Below are 16,605 nucleotides of genomic sequence, written 5' to 3' on the forward strand. Positions count from 1 at the left end.
TGTTTGTTACATTTACAGTGGTTTGTTTTAAATCTACACACATTTTAAATGTATCTCATTTGACAAGACGTGAGAAAAAAGTATTCCAGATAATTCAATGTAAATATGGCATCTCTGTCACTGAAAGACACTCACTATACAAGTGTGCTCATTTCTTATGCAGTTGAAATTAGCTTAAAACCTTGTGATCATGTGCCCCCTATGGTGAGTGTTGGTCATTACAGCTTGCTTAATGCTCTTTACTGCAGTCTGATTAGCTGTGTGTGTGTTTGTGTGTGTGAGAGAGAGAGTAGCAGAAAGAGTGAGAGAGAACACTGCTTAGTCAGTGTCTCGATTTGGACGAGCCGCGATGTGTTAATCACAGATTCATTAGCAGAGTTTTAATGAATCCCTCTTTCATCATCCATTGCTTCTGCTGAACAGCCGATTTATGACTCCACTCTCTGTTCATCAATGCAGTTAAAGCAGAAATTACAGCTCTTATTGGCTTGTAAATGGAGACCAGTGCGTCATATTCCTTATTAGCTCGTCATGAGCAGCAAGTGAACTATTGATCATCCATCATGATACAGATGAAGCAGCAACTTTTAATGAATGAATCTGGCATTTTTTATGGGTTGGATTAATTTATGAATTGTTGTCTTTAGAGGTCATTTTGACTCACTTGTAAGACTCACAAAAATGTACTTTTGATCATCTTTTTTTTTTCATGGCTCATGTCATGAGGTCTTGTTGTCCAAGGGTTGTGACTATTTTACCTGAATGTTTTTGTGCCCTTCTTCCTAGAACAAAGACCCCAAAATGTCACGTGTAGCACTGGAGTCTCTGTATCGGCTGCTCTGGGTTTACATCATCAGGATCAAGTGTGAGAGCAACACAACCACACAGAGGTGGGTCACACGATCCACAATCATACAGATTTACAAAAAATATCATACATTTATGCCAAATGCACACAAACTAGAATACGTAAAACACTCAATCACAGACATACCATTATTGGAGGAGGGAAACCTCTAACAAATGTATACAAAAAGACTAGAAACTTTTTCTGTATAACTATATCATCTCACATTATCTCTTTTCCCCTCACAGTCGTCTCCTCGGTATTGTTACAGCACTTTTCCCGAAGGGCTCTCGCAGCGTGGTGCCCAGGGACACACCCCTCAACATCTTTGTTAAGATCATTCAGTTTATCGCTCAGGTAAAAATTCACTCCAAACATATTTCAGAACAGCTGAACATATTTCAGATCCAGTCTTATATACCGATGTCCCATTCCCCTTTTCTATCTATCTGCTTTCACCAATCACTTTCATAATACAATGAAGAACAACATTTGGTAGTGTGGTTTTGATTTAATGCACGAGTTGTTGTTTTGCTTTTATAAGTGACTTTTGTGTGGTGTGTTTTTTCCTCTCTGAAGGAAAGGCTGGACTTTGCTATGAAAGAGATCATCTATGACCTGCTGTGTGTGGGCAAGTCTCACAAGACTTTCACCATTAATCCAGAGGTGTGTGAAGAGACATTACACATACACACAAGACCAGACATTTTTATTCAACAATTACCACTTTACCTCAAAGTTCTATACATTAAGATTAATTAATAGAATATGAACTAACAATATTTTTTACACCATTTATTAATCATGGTTAATTTTTGTTTATAAACATTGTGCTATTGAATGTTAAGTGTTATGAATATGAAAATGTATTTGTGTATAACAGAAAATGCTTAATTACAAGCAATTAACACTAAACCAAACCCTAAACCCTATAGTAAGCGCATGTTGTTTATTCATATTTAATTATTTATTAATATAATTTATTTATATTTAATTATTTAATTACACTTTAAAATAAAGTGTGACCGTTAACTAATTTAAATATAAATAACATAAATAAAACTATATTAAATAAAATGTATGCTATTCTGTGTAAATAGGTCAGTAATAAAACACTGAGAATTAAAGTCATTAGTTTAAAGGCTACAATTGAATTCAGTCATTACAACATGAAAAAAGTATATTCATTTTAAGATTTGCTAAAGCTTACATTTAACGGTGTTATTAACTATTAGTGTTTTTAAAGATTAACTTTTACTGCGCGTTAGATGACGGCAAAGGCAATCTAACAATTCAATTATCCAATATCGACCAATACATATATAAATATCTAATATTATCGGCAACTTTTCTGTTAAAAACCACTAAAAATATTAGGCGATTGGGCCTCTGACTGTGGTGTTGGATGGATAAAAATATAAATATAAAAACCAATTATCTCTTTCATTCTCTTTGTCTCTCTCTCAGAGGATGAATATTGGTCTTCGGGCCTTCCTGGTGATAGCTGACAGCCTGCAACAGAAAGACGGCGAGCCGCCCATGCCCACCACAGGTGTCATCTTACCCTCAGGCAACACACTGCGGGTCAAAAAGATCTTCCTCAACACCACCCTCACAGACGAGGAAGCCAAGGTCATCGGTAAAGACCCTTACTGTTCCTACAGAGTTCTCCAAAAAGAAGATAATCTTGAGTACAGCTTCCCCTACCCCAAAGCATTTGGTCAAATTGGATTAGTTGGTTTTTAATGCAATTGTGATTCCTTGAGCATGAGCTGTCCTCGTTGAGCTTTCTGTATAAATGAAGCTGAGACTTCTGCCAAGTAATTTTTTGTGTTAGTTTTTAAGTGGGACAGTTTGAAATATTTTGAGGAAAGTAATTATGGTCCTTTCATCTGCTGTCTTCTGGCATTAGTCCGAATTTCCCTTTATACCTGAATTTGACTTTTCATTTGTAATAAAAATGAAATGCATCGCATGCCTGCCCAATAGTTCAGATGGTGGTGTATTTATCTGGCCTCATTGTTTAGAGGTTGAGGAAATGTCTCTGTATGTAGTCCATTGTAACATTTTCCGTTCTGCGTGTGACCTAAGCTTTTCTCTTTCTGTGTGTGTTTGTCTGTCTAGGCATGTCTCTTTATTACCCTCAGGTTAGAAAGGCCCTGGATAACATCCTCAGGCACTTGGATAAAGAGGTGGGACGATCCATGAGCATGACCAACGTTCAGATGTCCAACAAAGAGCCAGAGGACATGATCACGTTAGTTTCTTGAGATTTTATTGACTTAAATATGATATAAGAATCTTGAAATTTTAAAGCTGTATGAAAATAAATGGTGTGGTTTACCTGGCTTTTATTGTGTTTAATACATGTGTGTGTTCTGTTTTAGTGGGGAGCGTAAACCGAAGATTGATCTGTTCCGGACATGTGTAGCTGCCATTCCCAGACTAATCCCAGACGGCATGAGCAGACAGGATCTCATCGAGCTACTGGCCAAGTAATGACCTGTGACCCTCGCGTCAAACCTCATTCATCACCGCAAGAAAACTTCACCCTTTCCCTAATTCACTAGTTTTGTTGTTGTATTTATACCTACTGATCATTCACTTCAGCAGACATATCTTGACTAGTACGAATTTCATTATTCAACTCTGATTCACAAGTTCAGTGAATGTAGTTCCAACATGTAGCGCAGTTGCTATATTCATGACTTCCTGTATAACAACCGCAGTCTGAGTCAGACTTCTAATCTTAATAGCATGTAGTCAGAACCTGTATTTCGCTGTTACCCACTTGACCTCTCTGTGGTTCTGGTGACGCATGATGCTGTTATGAAGATGATGATGTGTATCATTTATTTATTGCATTTTGTAAACAATGACTCTTTCTTTCTCCCACCCATCCAGACTGACCATCCATATGGATGAGGAGCTGCGTGGTCTGGCGTTCACCACTCTGCAGGCTCTGATGGTGGACTTCCCGGACTGGAGAGAGGATGTGTTGTCTGGTTTTGTGTATTTCATTGTGAGGGAGGTGACTGATGTTCACCCCACACTACTGGACAACGCTGTCAAGATGCTGCTGCAGCTCATCATACAGTGGAGACAGGCGGTACAGAGCAGCAACCGCAGCCATGAATCACAGGTGCAGTCATACTCACAACAGAATTAAGTTTTGATATAATATAATATTATGTACTCTACCATTCAAAAGTTTTTTTGTGAAAGAAATGAATGCTTTAATTCACCAAGGATGCATTAAATTGACCAAAACTGACTGTAAAGATATTTATAATGTTACAAAAAAATCTATTTCTATTTCAAATAAATGTTTTTCTTTAGAACTTTCCATTCATCAAAGAATCCTGAAAACAAAAAGTTTTAACTAACATTAACAAATATTAATACATTTATTTAACCTTTAATACATGTAAATGTAATAAATGTAAAATAAAAATATATTGCTTGTTATTTCATGTTAGTTAATGCATTAACAAATGTTAATAAATGAGACCTTATTGTAAAGTGTTACCATTGCATTTTACCATATATTAAAATAAAGTTTAAAATTGTAATAATTTTTTTTTTTTTCAAATAATTTTTTTACAAAAGTTTTGATCAAATAAGTGCAGCCTTGGAAAGCAATTCCTTCAAAAACTTTAAAAAAAAATCCTGCCGACCCCAAACTTTTGAACGGTAGACTGTATTTCTTTCTTTTATTTTTCTTAAATTAGCTTATCATACATTTTAAACTTGTAGTTTAACATGGTATTTATTGTATATATTTTTTAGAGCCCTTCTCTCCCTCTGGAGCGATCTCCTCTCTGGACGGTTCTGCATGTGGTGGAGGGTCTGGCTCTGGTCGTGCTGTGCAGCTGTCGACCTGCAACACGCAGACTCGCTGTCAATGTCCTGAAAGAGGTCCGATCACTGCACACGGCTCTCTGCATTGCTAAGGTAACCATCCGCTCTGAATGACTTCCTGTTGTTTACCTACATGAGATGACCTTCTTTTTTGCTCTTCATATTCATATTCATTGCATTGTCTTGTTTTTCTCTCTCTCAGGGAGATGAGGAGTTGGCTATAGACGTGATGGACAGATTGAGTTCTTCAGTCCTCGAGAGCTTTATTCACCTTACTGGGGCCGATCAGGTGAGGAAATGTGGAACATTATGTATTTTGGATATTAGTGTCCCCTCCAGACAGGAATTCTTAGAAACCTTCTGTCCAAAACAAACAAAAAATAAAATCTCAGACTATTTTTATTTTATTAAGTTTATCTTTTTTTTTGCCCCTTTTTGCTGTAGACAAATCTGCTGTACTGTCCCAGTGGAATAGACCTTCAGACTCTGGCAGAGTGGAGCTCATCTCCCATCAGCCACCAGTTCGATGTGGTAAGCCCCTCCCACATCTGGGTGTTTGCCCATGTGACGCAAGGCCAGGACCCCTGGGTCATCAGCCTGTCTAGTTACCTGCGGCAAGAGCACCTGCCCAAGCACTGCCCCACTGCGCTGAGCTACGCTTGGGTCTTCGCCTCCACACGCCTTCAGCTGCTCTCGCCACAAGTCGACATCAAGTATGTTTTCACTTTCAAATGTGTCTCTAGTAGGGATGGGTTAAAAACATAACTGTATCTCAATATTTTCAGCCTATATTTCATAGCCATTGTTGCCAAATATGTTTAAAAAAAAAGATTTACAAATGTTTAAAGACATAATATTCCTTTGTGACCTTTGACCTTGCAGCAGCCCGATCAATGCTAAGAAGGTGAACAGCATGAGCAGTAGCAGTGACTCATACGTGGGGCTTTGGAGGAACTACCTAATCCTCTGTTGCAGTTCTGCCACCTCATCCTTATCTTCATCCTCTTCCTCATCGGCCCCCGGCTCTGTCCGCTGCTCCCCGCCTGAGACGCTGGCATCCACCCCAGACAGCGGATATAGTTATGACTCAAAGGTCAGAGGTCTTATCACCCTACCAGCTCTAATGTTAAATGCAATGATTAACACTGTTAAATGTGATATATCTGGGACACCATATTTTAAATGATGAACAAGTTTGTTTGTGTTTGTGCAGATCATTAGCATTCCGTCCCCTTCCTCCTTGTTCAAGCATGTGGTTCCCATGATGCGCTCTGAGAGCATGGACATCACTGAGTCTCTTGTCCTGGGGCTTGGCCGGACCAACCCTGTAGCCTTCAGGTGCGTCTTAGGATCACCTGACTTATTACTAGGTTTAAACAGGACCACTCACAAGTGGTCAGACTGACATATTGGGCTGACACTTGGTTTTGAATTAAATGCATCTGAAATGAACCTCCTGTGACCACTTGTGATTGGATTTCATGGCTCATGCATCACTTACTATGTCAGTGTGTTACAACAAAGTAGACAAACTTGACAAAATTGTAGAGAAAAGAAGTGCGGAAATGTGATATATATATATATATGCTATAAATAAGTATATGGTTAAACCCAGTGATATGTCTTGCAGAGAGTTGTTGGAAGAGTTAAACCCCATCATTAAAGAGGCACTTGAGAGAAGGCCAGAGGTGAGTTGATCCGTTGACAGTTTGACCCAATGAAATCCCTGTTCACAAGGACTTATGGACAAATGTTCTACTAGACCATTTAAATGCGAGCTTTTTTGTTCATTTATTCATGATACAGTAGCAGATCTACATAAAATAAAATATTTGATCCTTGTGGATTTTTTGTTTGTTTGCGCAGAATATGAAACGACGCCGGCGTCGTGACATTCTCAGAGTCCAGCTGGTCCGGATTTTTGAACTACTAGCCGATTCTGGAGTCATCAGTCAGACGTAAGACACACACACACACACACACACACACACACACACACACACACACACACACACACACTCACACGTACACTACCATTGAAAAGTTTTGCTTTTGAAAAATATATTATTTTTAAATAAATGAATACTTCAGCAAGGATTCATTAAACTAATCAAAAGTTACAGTAAAGACATACAAAAGATTTCTATTTCAAATAAATTCATCTAAGAATATTGAAATGTAATGTATAATGGTTTCCACAAAATCATAAAGCAGCACAACTGTTTTCAACATTGATGATAAGAAATGTTTGAACACCAAATCAGCATATTAGAATGATTTCTGAAGGATCATGTGACATCGAAGACTGGAATAATTTAACTTTTACATCACATTGAATAAACTACATCTTAAAATATATTCTACATCTATAAATATACAAAACAGTGATTTTAAATTAGAATATTATTTAACAATATGTATATATTTACTGTATTTTTAATCAAATAAATGGAGCCTTGGTGAGAATAAAATACTTTTTTCAAAAATATAATAAAATCTTGCGAAATCTTTCATAAACTTGCGGTGCCACTTTTCACACTCACTAGTTTATCATATAAATATTAACAATGTCCCAAATGCATCACAGGAGAATTCTAAACATTTCCATAACATCTCAGTGATGTATTGTGTTTAACAGCATTCTGTGATGGAAATGTAATTAAGCATATTTGGAATAAAATATTCGACTCCTTAGTTTTGCTACGGTTAATGTCATTGCTAGCACTAATGTATGCTTATTTACAAGGTGTTTAGAAGAGGTGTGAATCTTTACTTGCCTCACGATCCAAATCAATTACAATTCAGAGGGTTACAATTCTTCTCAATGCAACACGATGCATCTTTTGCCTCCAATTCTTTTATTAATAATAATAATTATATTAATAATCACAATATTTTACATCATTTTACATATATTTCTCAGAAGCATTCAAGTAAGAAATACTACAGAAATTGAATAATCAAATGTAAAAATAATCACTGCATAGTCTTTACTGTATTAATTACAAATAAATGTATTATTATTATTATTATTATTAAAGCTACAAAAGTAATTCAGTCAAGAGCAGTGAGTGATTACCTTTTTGCTTTTTATGTTTTATTAACATTAGTGACACAGACAGCAGCAGGTTTATTATATTAAGACCTAATGCATGGATCTAATATGTTACACATCAGGTTTTTTCCCCAGACCATTTACTTCTAATTTAGGCATAGCCGACTATGTTTACACGAATACTCGACAAGACTGATATTTTGAAATAATTGTGTGTATTTGATCATTTATGTGCAGTAAGCCTCAAAAGAGATCTGAATTCAGCATCGCATGCTGTCTGAGCGAGGTGGATTTTTGTGCATGCGCTTTGGCTGTGTCAGTCAGCGCGACATTATATTTTCCGTGGCTTATTACGCTTCATAACTCTCTTTAACATCAAACACATCCCAGACTTTATTTTCGCTGTCATGCATGTTTTTTTCCGTAAAAAAAATAAATGAAAGCATCAGACGCAAGTGCTTTGCTTACGAAGGACATGTATGCAACTTTTTAAATTAATTTAATATTAATATTATAAGCTTATAATAAAAATTAAAGCGGTATGTTTTAATAGGTATGATATGCCTATTCAATTAGATTTTTTTTAAATCGATTATTTTCTCTGCATCGATGCAGAATCGTTCACATCAGCCTAGCGATGCATCCCACAGCTGTAATTTGTGTGTTGTCTGTGCAGTGCGAGTGGTGGTCTGGATGGGGAGTCTCACTCTCTGAACAGCACTCTACTGGAGTATGTGGATCTCACCCGACAGCTTCTGGAGGCTGAGAACGACAAAGATTCAGACACACTGAGAGACATCCGCTCTCACTTCAGTGCCCTAGTGGCCAACATCATACAGAATGTCCCAGGTACACATACACAAGGCCTTTTCGCAGCAGGTCGTAGTTCACTAAACTGAAATTTTACTTGAACTGACCTCATGATTGTGTTTCTGCAGTACATCAGAGGAGGAGTATATTCCCTCAGCAGTCACTGAGACACAGTCTGTTCATGCTCTTCAGTCATTGGGCTGGACCCTTCAGCATCATGTTCACACCACTGGACCGATACAGTGACCGCAACATGCAGATTAACAGACACCAGTACTGCGCACTGAAGGTACATTCTCACAAAACAAACATTTGCCTTTGCAGCCGTTTCAAGTTGAACTTTTATCGAGTCTGAATATGGTCTATGATGTGTATCTGCACAGGCCATGTCCGCAGTGCTATGTTGTGGTCCGGTTGCTGATAACGTTGGCCTGTCTTCTGATGGGTATCTGTATAAGTGGCTGGACAATATTCTAGACTCTCAAGACCGCAAGGTAACCTCACGCCACTCACGTGCCCGCATTAGCATCACTAACCAATCGACTTTTATGAACTGTGACATGCGTGTATCTTTGTACTCAGGTGCATCAGTTGGGTTGTGAGGCAGTGATGTTGTTATTAGAGCTGAACCCAGATCAGAGCAATCTGATGTTCTGGGCGGTGGATCGCTGCTACACTGGCTCACGCAGGGTTGCTGCCGGCTGCTTCAGAGCAATCGCCAATGTCTTTCACAACAGGTACATATGACAATGATCCTGTGATGAATGTGATTGAATTTTTGTAAGTAAGTTAGATTAAATTAATACTGTGTGTTTTTTGTCTCTTGCAGGGATTACCAGTTTGACACTGTGGTTCTGCTGAATCTCATCCTGTTTAAAGCTGCCGACTCTTCCAGAGACATCTATGAGGTCGCCATGCAGCTATTGCAGGTCAGTAAAGATGCTTTTTTCAGTCAAGGGAAATGAATGTGATTTCTATATAATAATATAGCATAATAACACAAAAAAAGACATAAATCATTTAAATATCAGTTCTCATTTTGAACAAAGTGTGCAAAAATGATAAACTAGGAAGCAATGCCTTTTGACCATGCTCTGCTTCCTGTATAAAGACTTGCTTCCCGTTTAAAGATCATACGCTAAATGACTGAGGATCACACACCAGGCATCGTTTTGAACACAACAAACTCACCTAGAAACATGTGCCACGTTGATAGAAGCATGACAAATGTGTTTTTAAAAATGGCTCAAAATATTATCAAACATGTTTCATATCCTCCGACTGGATGAAATCATAGTCTTAAGCAAAAAGTCTTAAGTCTGTGCCACCACACACTACGAGATTCTTTTTGTTATACTGGCTCTGACTTTCAGCAACTAGCATTGACTCAATCTGGACAAACATCATGTAATGTATTCCAGCCTTTAGCATAAAGTCTTGTCTACTTTACAGCTTATTTTGGCCAAGAACTGGCAAGTGGGCTCATCTGAATGACGATGTTTAGTGACCAGCCACAGTTTATGGTCAAAACAAGTGTAGTTTGATTTGTAGTAAATATTAATGTGTCTTTGCATGTTAGATTCTGGAGCCCAAACTGTTCCGTTACGCCCATAAACTGGAGATCCAGCGTGCTGATGGGGTCTTGTCTCCAGCCTCCCCTCTTCCTCACCTGTACTCGGTGTCCTACTACCAGCTCAGTGAAGAACTGGCACGGACTTACCCTGAACTCACCCTGCCCATCTTCTCAGGTACCAGTGTTATTCTTAACTGAAAATAAACATCACTATTGTAATTTGAATGCTGAAATAAAATAAAATATCAATAATGGCAGCATTTTCCCCCTAAACACCTGTTGTGTTTGTAATGAGATTCCGGGTGGTTTTATTTAGAGGTGAGTCAGAGAATACAGACAGCACACCCTGGTGGGCGACAGGTGATGCTGCATTATCTCCTACCCTGGATGAACAACGTGGAGCTGGTGGACTTCAAGCCTTCAGCAAGGCGTCAAGATGAACCTTCGTCGACGGAGGAAGAGGAGAGAGATATGATGATGGTGAACAGCCGTCGCTGGCTGAAAGGAGAGGGCTGGGGTTCACCACATGCCACTACCATGATCCTCAATAACCTCATGTTCATGACTGCGAAGGTAAGTGCCCACATACTTCATGCAGACTATGTGCTGACTATTGGACAGGGTTACTGTCTCAAAAAATCTGGAATTATGATTTCAATGCCTGGAAAAAATAAAATATATAGTGAATGTTTCTATAGCAAACATAATTTATTTTCTAGTTGTAAAATATTTATTTGGCAGCATGTCTTGATATTCATTGGCTAGACTTTTTGTTTGAATGGAGGTATTTGTATGTTAAGTATTATAAGTTATAATAGATATTCATTTTAATGAATGTTACACACTTGTATTCTGTCACACATTAATTCATAAAAAAAAATATTTTATTTTTGCTTTATTTATTTGTGTATGTTTTCCAAAATAATTTTGGAATATTTATTTGAGTTATATTTTATTATTATGTAAATCAGGGATTCTCAACTCTTGCCCTCGAGATCCACTTTCAAACAAAATAAATAATTAATTAATAAAAACTCCTGATGTAAATATATTGTTTTAACACATTTATACCAAAGTTTTCAAGAAGATCATTACATAAATGTTAATATGGTCTAAATTTTCAGTATGGCGATGAGTTCGCATGGTCAGAGATTGAGAATGTCTGGACCACTTTAGCTGACAGCTGGCCCAAAAATCTGAAGATCATCCTGCACTTCCTCATCAGCATGTCTGGAGTCAACAGTGAACCAAGTCTCCTGCCTTATGTGAGTGACACCTGCCCTTGCCAATCAAACACCAGAAACTCAATACCTGAGTAGATGGGCTGCACTTGAGACTTGAGGCCATGTTACTTCATTAGTTTGTTGGATACTATTGTGTTTCTGAATGTTTTTTCTAATATTTTCAGGTCAAGCGAGTGGTGGTGTATCTGGGCAGGGATAAGACGATGCAGCTGCTGGAGGAGTTAATGTATGAGCTGGAGCTAACAGACCCTGTATCCTCAGCTGTCACTCATATGGATAACCCACCTTACTACCGCATTACTTCCTCATACAAGATCCCCTCTGTTACATCAGGTATATATGCTAAACCAGTCTGACTATGTATCTTTCTCAACATGACCTTTATACAAACAAAGTTTAGAATCATAAGACCATGAATCTTGACTGTTCATGGACTATCTTTATAGATACCCGAAAGAAAATTCACTGAAGTAGGAACAATTCAGGAAGCCAAAATATTGCAGAAAACTTCCTGATAAACGTGATAAAATGTGTCATTTTCACATTTTCTTTTGTTTAAATGTTTGCTTTTTTCAGGAACAACGTCCAGTAGTAACACCATGGTTCCTGGACCTGATGGACACCATGACAGCAAACTCAAAGATTCCAACATGGAGGACAGGTAAGAGTTAATACTGATACTACAGGATTAGGAATCTTGTTTGGAAATGGGGTCCGTATTTAAGGGGGAAAAAAAGGCAACAAAAAAAAAAGAAACACATTCCTGTTGCATTTGTCCTCAGTGTTTGCCCACAACAAAAAACATACAGCTCGACCAGTGTAGTCCGAGTCGTGAACAAATTAATCATACGAGCCTTTGCAATGAATTGGTCAAAATAACTAATCTCATCGAACTGCCGAAGTATTTTATAATTGTATACTACTGAAAATAAACCAAGATCTGTTTATTAGCTATTACTGACTGGTTGTTCATTATTTATAACTTGAATTTTTTGACGTTCTATATATCTGCACAGTTACACTCATTTGGACATCTACACTGGTCTGAACAGTAATCTGAACCGACAGCACCATCGTCTGGAATCCCGCTACAGCAGCAGCTCAGGAGGGTCCTATGAGGAGGAAAAGAGTGAGTACATTAACATCACTGTCATACTTCAAATCAGTGCTCCCTCTTACTTCTGATGTTGCCCCTGCTCAGATCAAAAACACAGTCTGAAGACAGACTCAAATGTGTGGATTTAAAGGTAGAAACTGCAAAATTGAATGGGTAGCATTTCAGTGATTTTCCCTGTTTTTGTTTTACTGTATGTGAATTTCAATTCAAAAGTATGTAGTCAGTAAGATTTATTAAGAAATTAATACTTTTATTCAGCACGGATGTAAAGACATTTATAATGTTACTATAAAAACATTCAAAATTATTTATTGTTATTTATAATGTTATTATAATGTAAAATATTTATATATCAAATAAACACTGTTCTTTAGAACTTTCTATACATCAAAGAATCATGACCTCTGAAGGATCATGTGACACTAAAGACTGGAGTAATGGCTGCTGACAATTCAGCTTTGCCATCACAGGAATAAATTACATTTTAAAATATTAAAATAGATAAACAGATATTTTAAATTCTAATAATAGTTCCCAATATTACTGTTTTTCCTGTATTTTTGATTAAATAAATGCATCCTTGGTGAGCATAAGAGAAATCTCACTGACCTCCAACTTTTGAACTGTAGTGTTTATGATCTCGTTGTTTTTCTCTTTAGGTGACTCTATGCCTGTCTACGCTAACTGGCGTCTAAAGGTGATGGATCATAACCAGCCAGAGCCTCTCCCGTTTCCTCCCACTGGCGGCTGCTGGTCACCACTTATTGATTACCTGCCTGAGACCACCACACCTGGAGTCTCCTTGCACAGGTGAAGGACATACTCAGTGTGTCCTATGTCAGTGTTGTTCTCCTTGACCTTTGACCACTGACAACACACTGTCATTTCTTTACAGGTGTAACATTGCTGTGATCTTGCTGACCGACCTCATTGTAGACCACGGGGTCAAAGTGGAATGGAGCGCGTACCTTCACCTGCTGCTGCATGCCATCTTTATAGGTAACACATACACAGCTCTTCAGTTTATTTAAATCATTAACCCTGGAAAGTGCCACATTGTATGTCCTGTAATGCTCTGTGTTTATTTGTGTGTGTAGGTTTTGACCATCAGCACCCAGAGGTCTATGAGCACTGCAAGCGTTTACTGCTCCACCTGCTGGTGGTCCAGGGCACCAACAGCAGCGTCCAGTCACTGGCGTCTGTATTGCTCCGCAACCGCGAGCTGAACGAGCCCAGAGTTCTGACAGTCAAACCCGCTCTTCAGGAGTTCAACCTCACAGGTACTTTAAAGCACAGCGTGTTTTGTTACATAGACATTTCTACCTAATTGATAATGACCAATTACAATATATCCCAGTGTTTTTATACTAAGAATAAAATAATTGTGAATTGATTTGTCTCCCAGGTGTCACAGAGCTGATGCCAGACTACCAGCCATCTCCAATGACAGACTCTGGCCTGAGCTCCAGCTCCACATCCTCCAGTATCAGTCTGGGCAGCACAGTCCTGCCTCATCTCCCCCCTACTCTCCTTAATGAGGTGGACCTGTCTGCAGAGCAGGACGAGAAGGTCAAAAACCTCATTGAGTTCATCAGCTCAAGGTGAGGGAGTCACTGCACGCCACTATGTCAAATTCTTTCTCTTTGGGGAAATTTTACTCCAGGGTGCTTTAGAGCTAGGGCTGTACAATAGATTGGTATCAGTATTTATCGAACAAAATAAATCCATGGTGTCAGTATTAAACTTTTTGTGTAATGAGAGTAATTTTCGACACATGTAGATGAATCTCACGTGTGTGAGCAGCACAGTTTAGTCTACTGCACATACTACGTGATGCTCATGGTGTTTTTAGCATCTCCCTTCTCACTATATGAGAAACTCCTCATGATTTTAATCACCGGATCTACTCTCACACAATTTCATTTGATAAAAGTTATCATCCAATATACACTGAAACTCAAAGCTTTCCAAAAATGTGTTAAAGTTTATTTTAATAGAGACTATTTTTGAGGATTAATTTGTATTAAACTGTAAAACATAGAATACAGAAAACACAGACAACAAACAGGAAACACAGAATTTAGGTAGGTAATTTTTTTGGGGGGAAAATAACATATTTCATTGGGCCCTAAATTAAGAGGTACAGCTTACCCTTTGGAGTTTACTTAGTTTACTTAACTCAAATAAGTTATGTTTACATTCATTCTTGATGTCTATCAAACATATAGAATGCATTTGTTTTGTTCCCTATTAATGATATGAAATGAATATCAGATATTGAGTATCTTTAAATATTGATATCAAATGTTATGAAAAAAAAATATCTAATGATATTTTTGGCCATATTATAGGGGTGGGAATCTTTTACCATCTCATGATTCGATTCGATTCCGATTCTTGAGGCCACGATTCGATTCAAAATCGATTTTCGATTCAAAAAGATTTTCGATTCAAAACAATTCGATTTTATTCATAATGATTTCTAATCAGGTTTCTGATCATGATCTACTCTCATCTGCTTTGCAATACAGAATGACAAACGGAGACATTAAAGTGTCTTTTTCACATTTATTAAGTTCAATTCTCTGGGAAGTGCCTTTTATCAAAAACATTGAAAAAATATTTTTACTTGGTACTTTTAAAGCAAAGTATTTATGATGACCCATAACGAACTTACTTCCAATACTTCCTATATTAATTGTATTAATAAAACAAATGGAAGTGATTTGGCAAGTCAACTGTAAGGTTACATTTGCCAGCATATGTCCCAACATTGCTGAGAACCAACAGGAAAATAAATGTGTGCCTGTACTAGCAGCATACTTGTAGTAAATTAATACAAACTTCAGCATATTCTGAATCTCTAGCATTTAATAATAGACTTCTAACCAACATCCTCTTGTTATTTCCAATGAGCAATATAATCCTTCAGACAAAAAAAAACAAAAACATTTTGCTGTAGCAAATTCACAAACAGTTTTCGTTCAAAAATATATAATTATGTACCAGAAGCTATCATAACGTATAATGCTTGTGGACTTATGCATATTCTGAATAATTAGTAACATACAAAGTCGCTCTTGACTTATACACAACTAAATAATAAAGAGTTATGACTTGAAATGTTTGCTGTATACCACAATCAAAAATAGCAAAGAAAGTGAATGAACATCTGCAGAGAGTAACTTACAGTCAAAATGTAACTTTTTGTGACTGGCATTGCACATATTGCATACAGATCAGATCGGTTTACACAGCATATTGATGTGAAAACTAAACAATACAGAAATTAGCTCTCATACAAAAAAATACTAAATAGATCACAATGAAATTGCCAATGTTCCATACGTTAGCTTTTAACGAAGACATTCTCTGGTGCCGTTCGGATTTGGCGCTCAGCCATCATGCGTCTGTTATGTGCGCGTCTCTGTTATGTGCACGCCACAGACTGTCCGCGCACTGCACGTCCGCTTCAGAGTTCCGCCTTTTGCGTTCCTTCAATGTTACGTTGTTAGATTTCTTTTTTTCATTTTTTTTTAGAAAATCGATTTTTGACATTTGTGAATCGATTCAGAATCGTCCACGTCCCGAATCGCGATTCATCTAAGAATCGATTTTTTTCCCCACCCCTACCATATTACACATCCCTTTTCAGAACTGTTGACCCTGTTGAAGTTAAAGGAGAACTGCAAGTCCAACTGGGGTCCATGATAGGGCACGTTTTTTTTGTAAAATGACTTTCCTCATAGTTGTCTCTGCATATTAAGATGGAAAGGGTGGATAAAATAACAATGCGTTTCTTCAGTCTTGTTACCAAACATTAATGTTGTTCCTGGCAAGTTTCCCTGGATACATATTAAATGAGTATTTATTTTGTGTTAAGTTATTGTATTTTTCCCTCTGCCTGCAGCCATGTCTAACAGGAGAGGGTATTGTTGCCTTGCATGCGTGTGTGTGTGTGTGTGCTCAGTCTCATTTCTGTGTGAACGTTTGATTCAGGGTGTTTTTATACATACAGTTTGTTTGTTTACTGGGAGTTGTGTGAGCCTGCTTTGCCTTTGTTCTCTGTTATATATTTTCTGCTGTGTCACTTCTTCT

General features: G+C 37.7%; 1 protein-coding gene across 7 annotated transcripts in view; it reads left to right on the top strand.

Annotated features, from left to right (window-relative positions):
- Nucleotides 1–16,605, top strand: part of fryl (furry homolog, like) — a 111,023-nt gene that overhangs the window by 69,321 nt on the left and 25,097 nt on the right. For all 7 annotated transcript variants that reach the window (XM_084432845.1, XM_084432840.1, XM_084432841.1 and 4 more), the window contains 29 exons: nucleotides 787–890; nucleotides 1,096–1,204; nucleotides 1,427–1,513; nucleotides 2,315–2,486; nucleotides 2,972–3,104; nucleotides 3,235–3,342; nucleotides 3,752–3,989; nucleotides 4,637–4,801; nucleotides 4,911–4,997; nucleotides 5,153–5,421; nucleotides 5,591–5,801; nucleotides 5,922–6,046; nucleotides 6,339–6,396; nucleotides 6,575–6,666; nucleotides 8,440–8,612; nucleotides 8,702–8,862; nucleotides 8,957–9,067; nucleotides 9,156–9,310; nucleotides 9,403–9,502; nucleotides 10,153–10,321; nucleotides 10,463–10,719; nucleotides 11,271–11,411; nucleotides 11,555–11,723; nucleotides 11,967–12,051; nucleotides 12,407–12,519; nucleotides 13,167–13,317; nucleotides 13,403–13,506; nucleotides 13,605–13,787; nucleotides 13,913–14,108. In XM_084432845.1, coding sequence (XP_084288971.1) covers nucleotides 787–890; nucleotides 1,096–1,204; nucleotides 1,427–1,513; nucleotides 2,315–2,486; nucleotides 2,972–3,104; nucleotides 3,235–3,342; nucleotides 3,752–3,989; nucleotides 4,637–4,801; nucleotides 4,911–4,997; nucleotides 5,153–5,421; nucleotides 5,591–5,801; nucleotides 5,922–6,046; nucleotides 6,339–6,396; nucleotides 6,575–6,666; nucleotides 8,440–8,612; nucleotides 8,702–8,862; nucleotides 8,957–9,067; nucleotides 9,156–9,310; nucleotides 9,403–9,502; nucleotides 10,153–10,321; nucleotides 10,463–10,719; nucleotides 11,271–11,411; nucleotides 11,555–11,723; nucleotides 11,967–12,051; nucleotides 12,407–12,519; nucleotides 13,167–13,317; nucleotides 13,403–13,506; nucleotides 13,605–13,787; nucleotides 13,913–14,108 — 4,226 coding nt within the window. The remainder of the gene's footprint in view (nucleotides 1–786; nucleotides 891–1,095; nucleotides 1,205–1,426; nucleotides 1,514–2,314; nucleotides 2,487–2,971; nucleotides 3,105–3,234; nucleotides 3,343–3,751; nucleotides 3,990–4,636; nucleotides 4,802–4,910; nucleotides 4,998–5,152; nucleotides 5,422–5,590; nucleotides 5,802–5,921; nucleotides 6,047–6,338; nucleotides 6,397–6,574; nucleotides 6,667–8,439; nucleotides 8,613–8,701; nucleotides 8,863–8,956; nucleotides 9,068–9,155; nucleotides 9,311–9,402; nucleotides 9,503–10,152; nucleotides 10,322–10,462; nucleotides 10,720–11,270; nucleotides 11,412–11,554; nucleotides 11,724–11,966; nucleotides 12,052–12,406; nucleotides 12,520–13,166; nucleotides 13,318–13,402; nucleotides 13,507–13,604; nucleotides 13,788–13,912; nucleotides 14,109–16,605) is intronic.

This window comes from Rutilus rutilus (genome assembly GCF_951802725.1).
Source record: "Rutilus rutilus genome assembly, chromosome: 15".
Lineage (NCBI taxonomy): Eukaryota > Metazoa > Chordata > Actinopteri > Cypriniformes > Leuciscidae > Rutilus > Rutilus rutilus.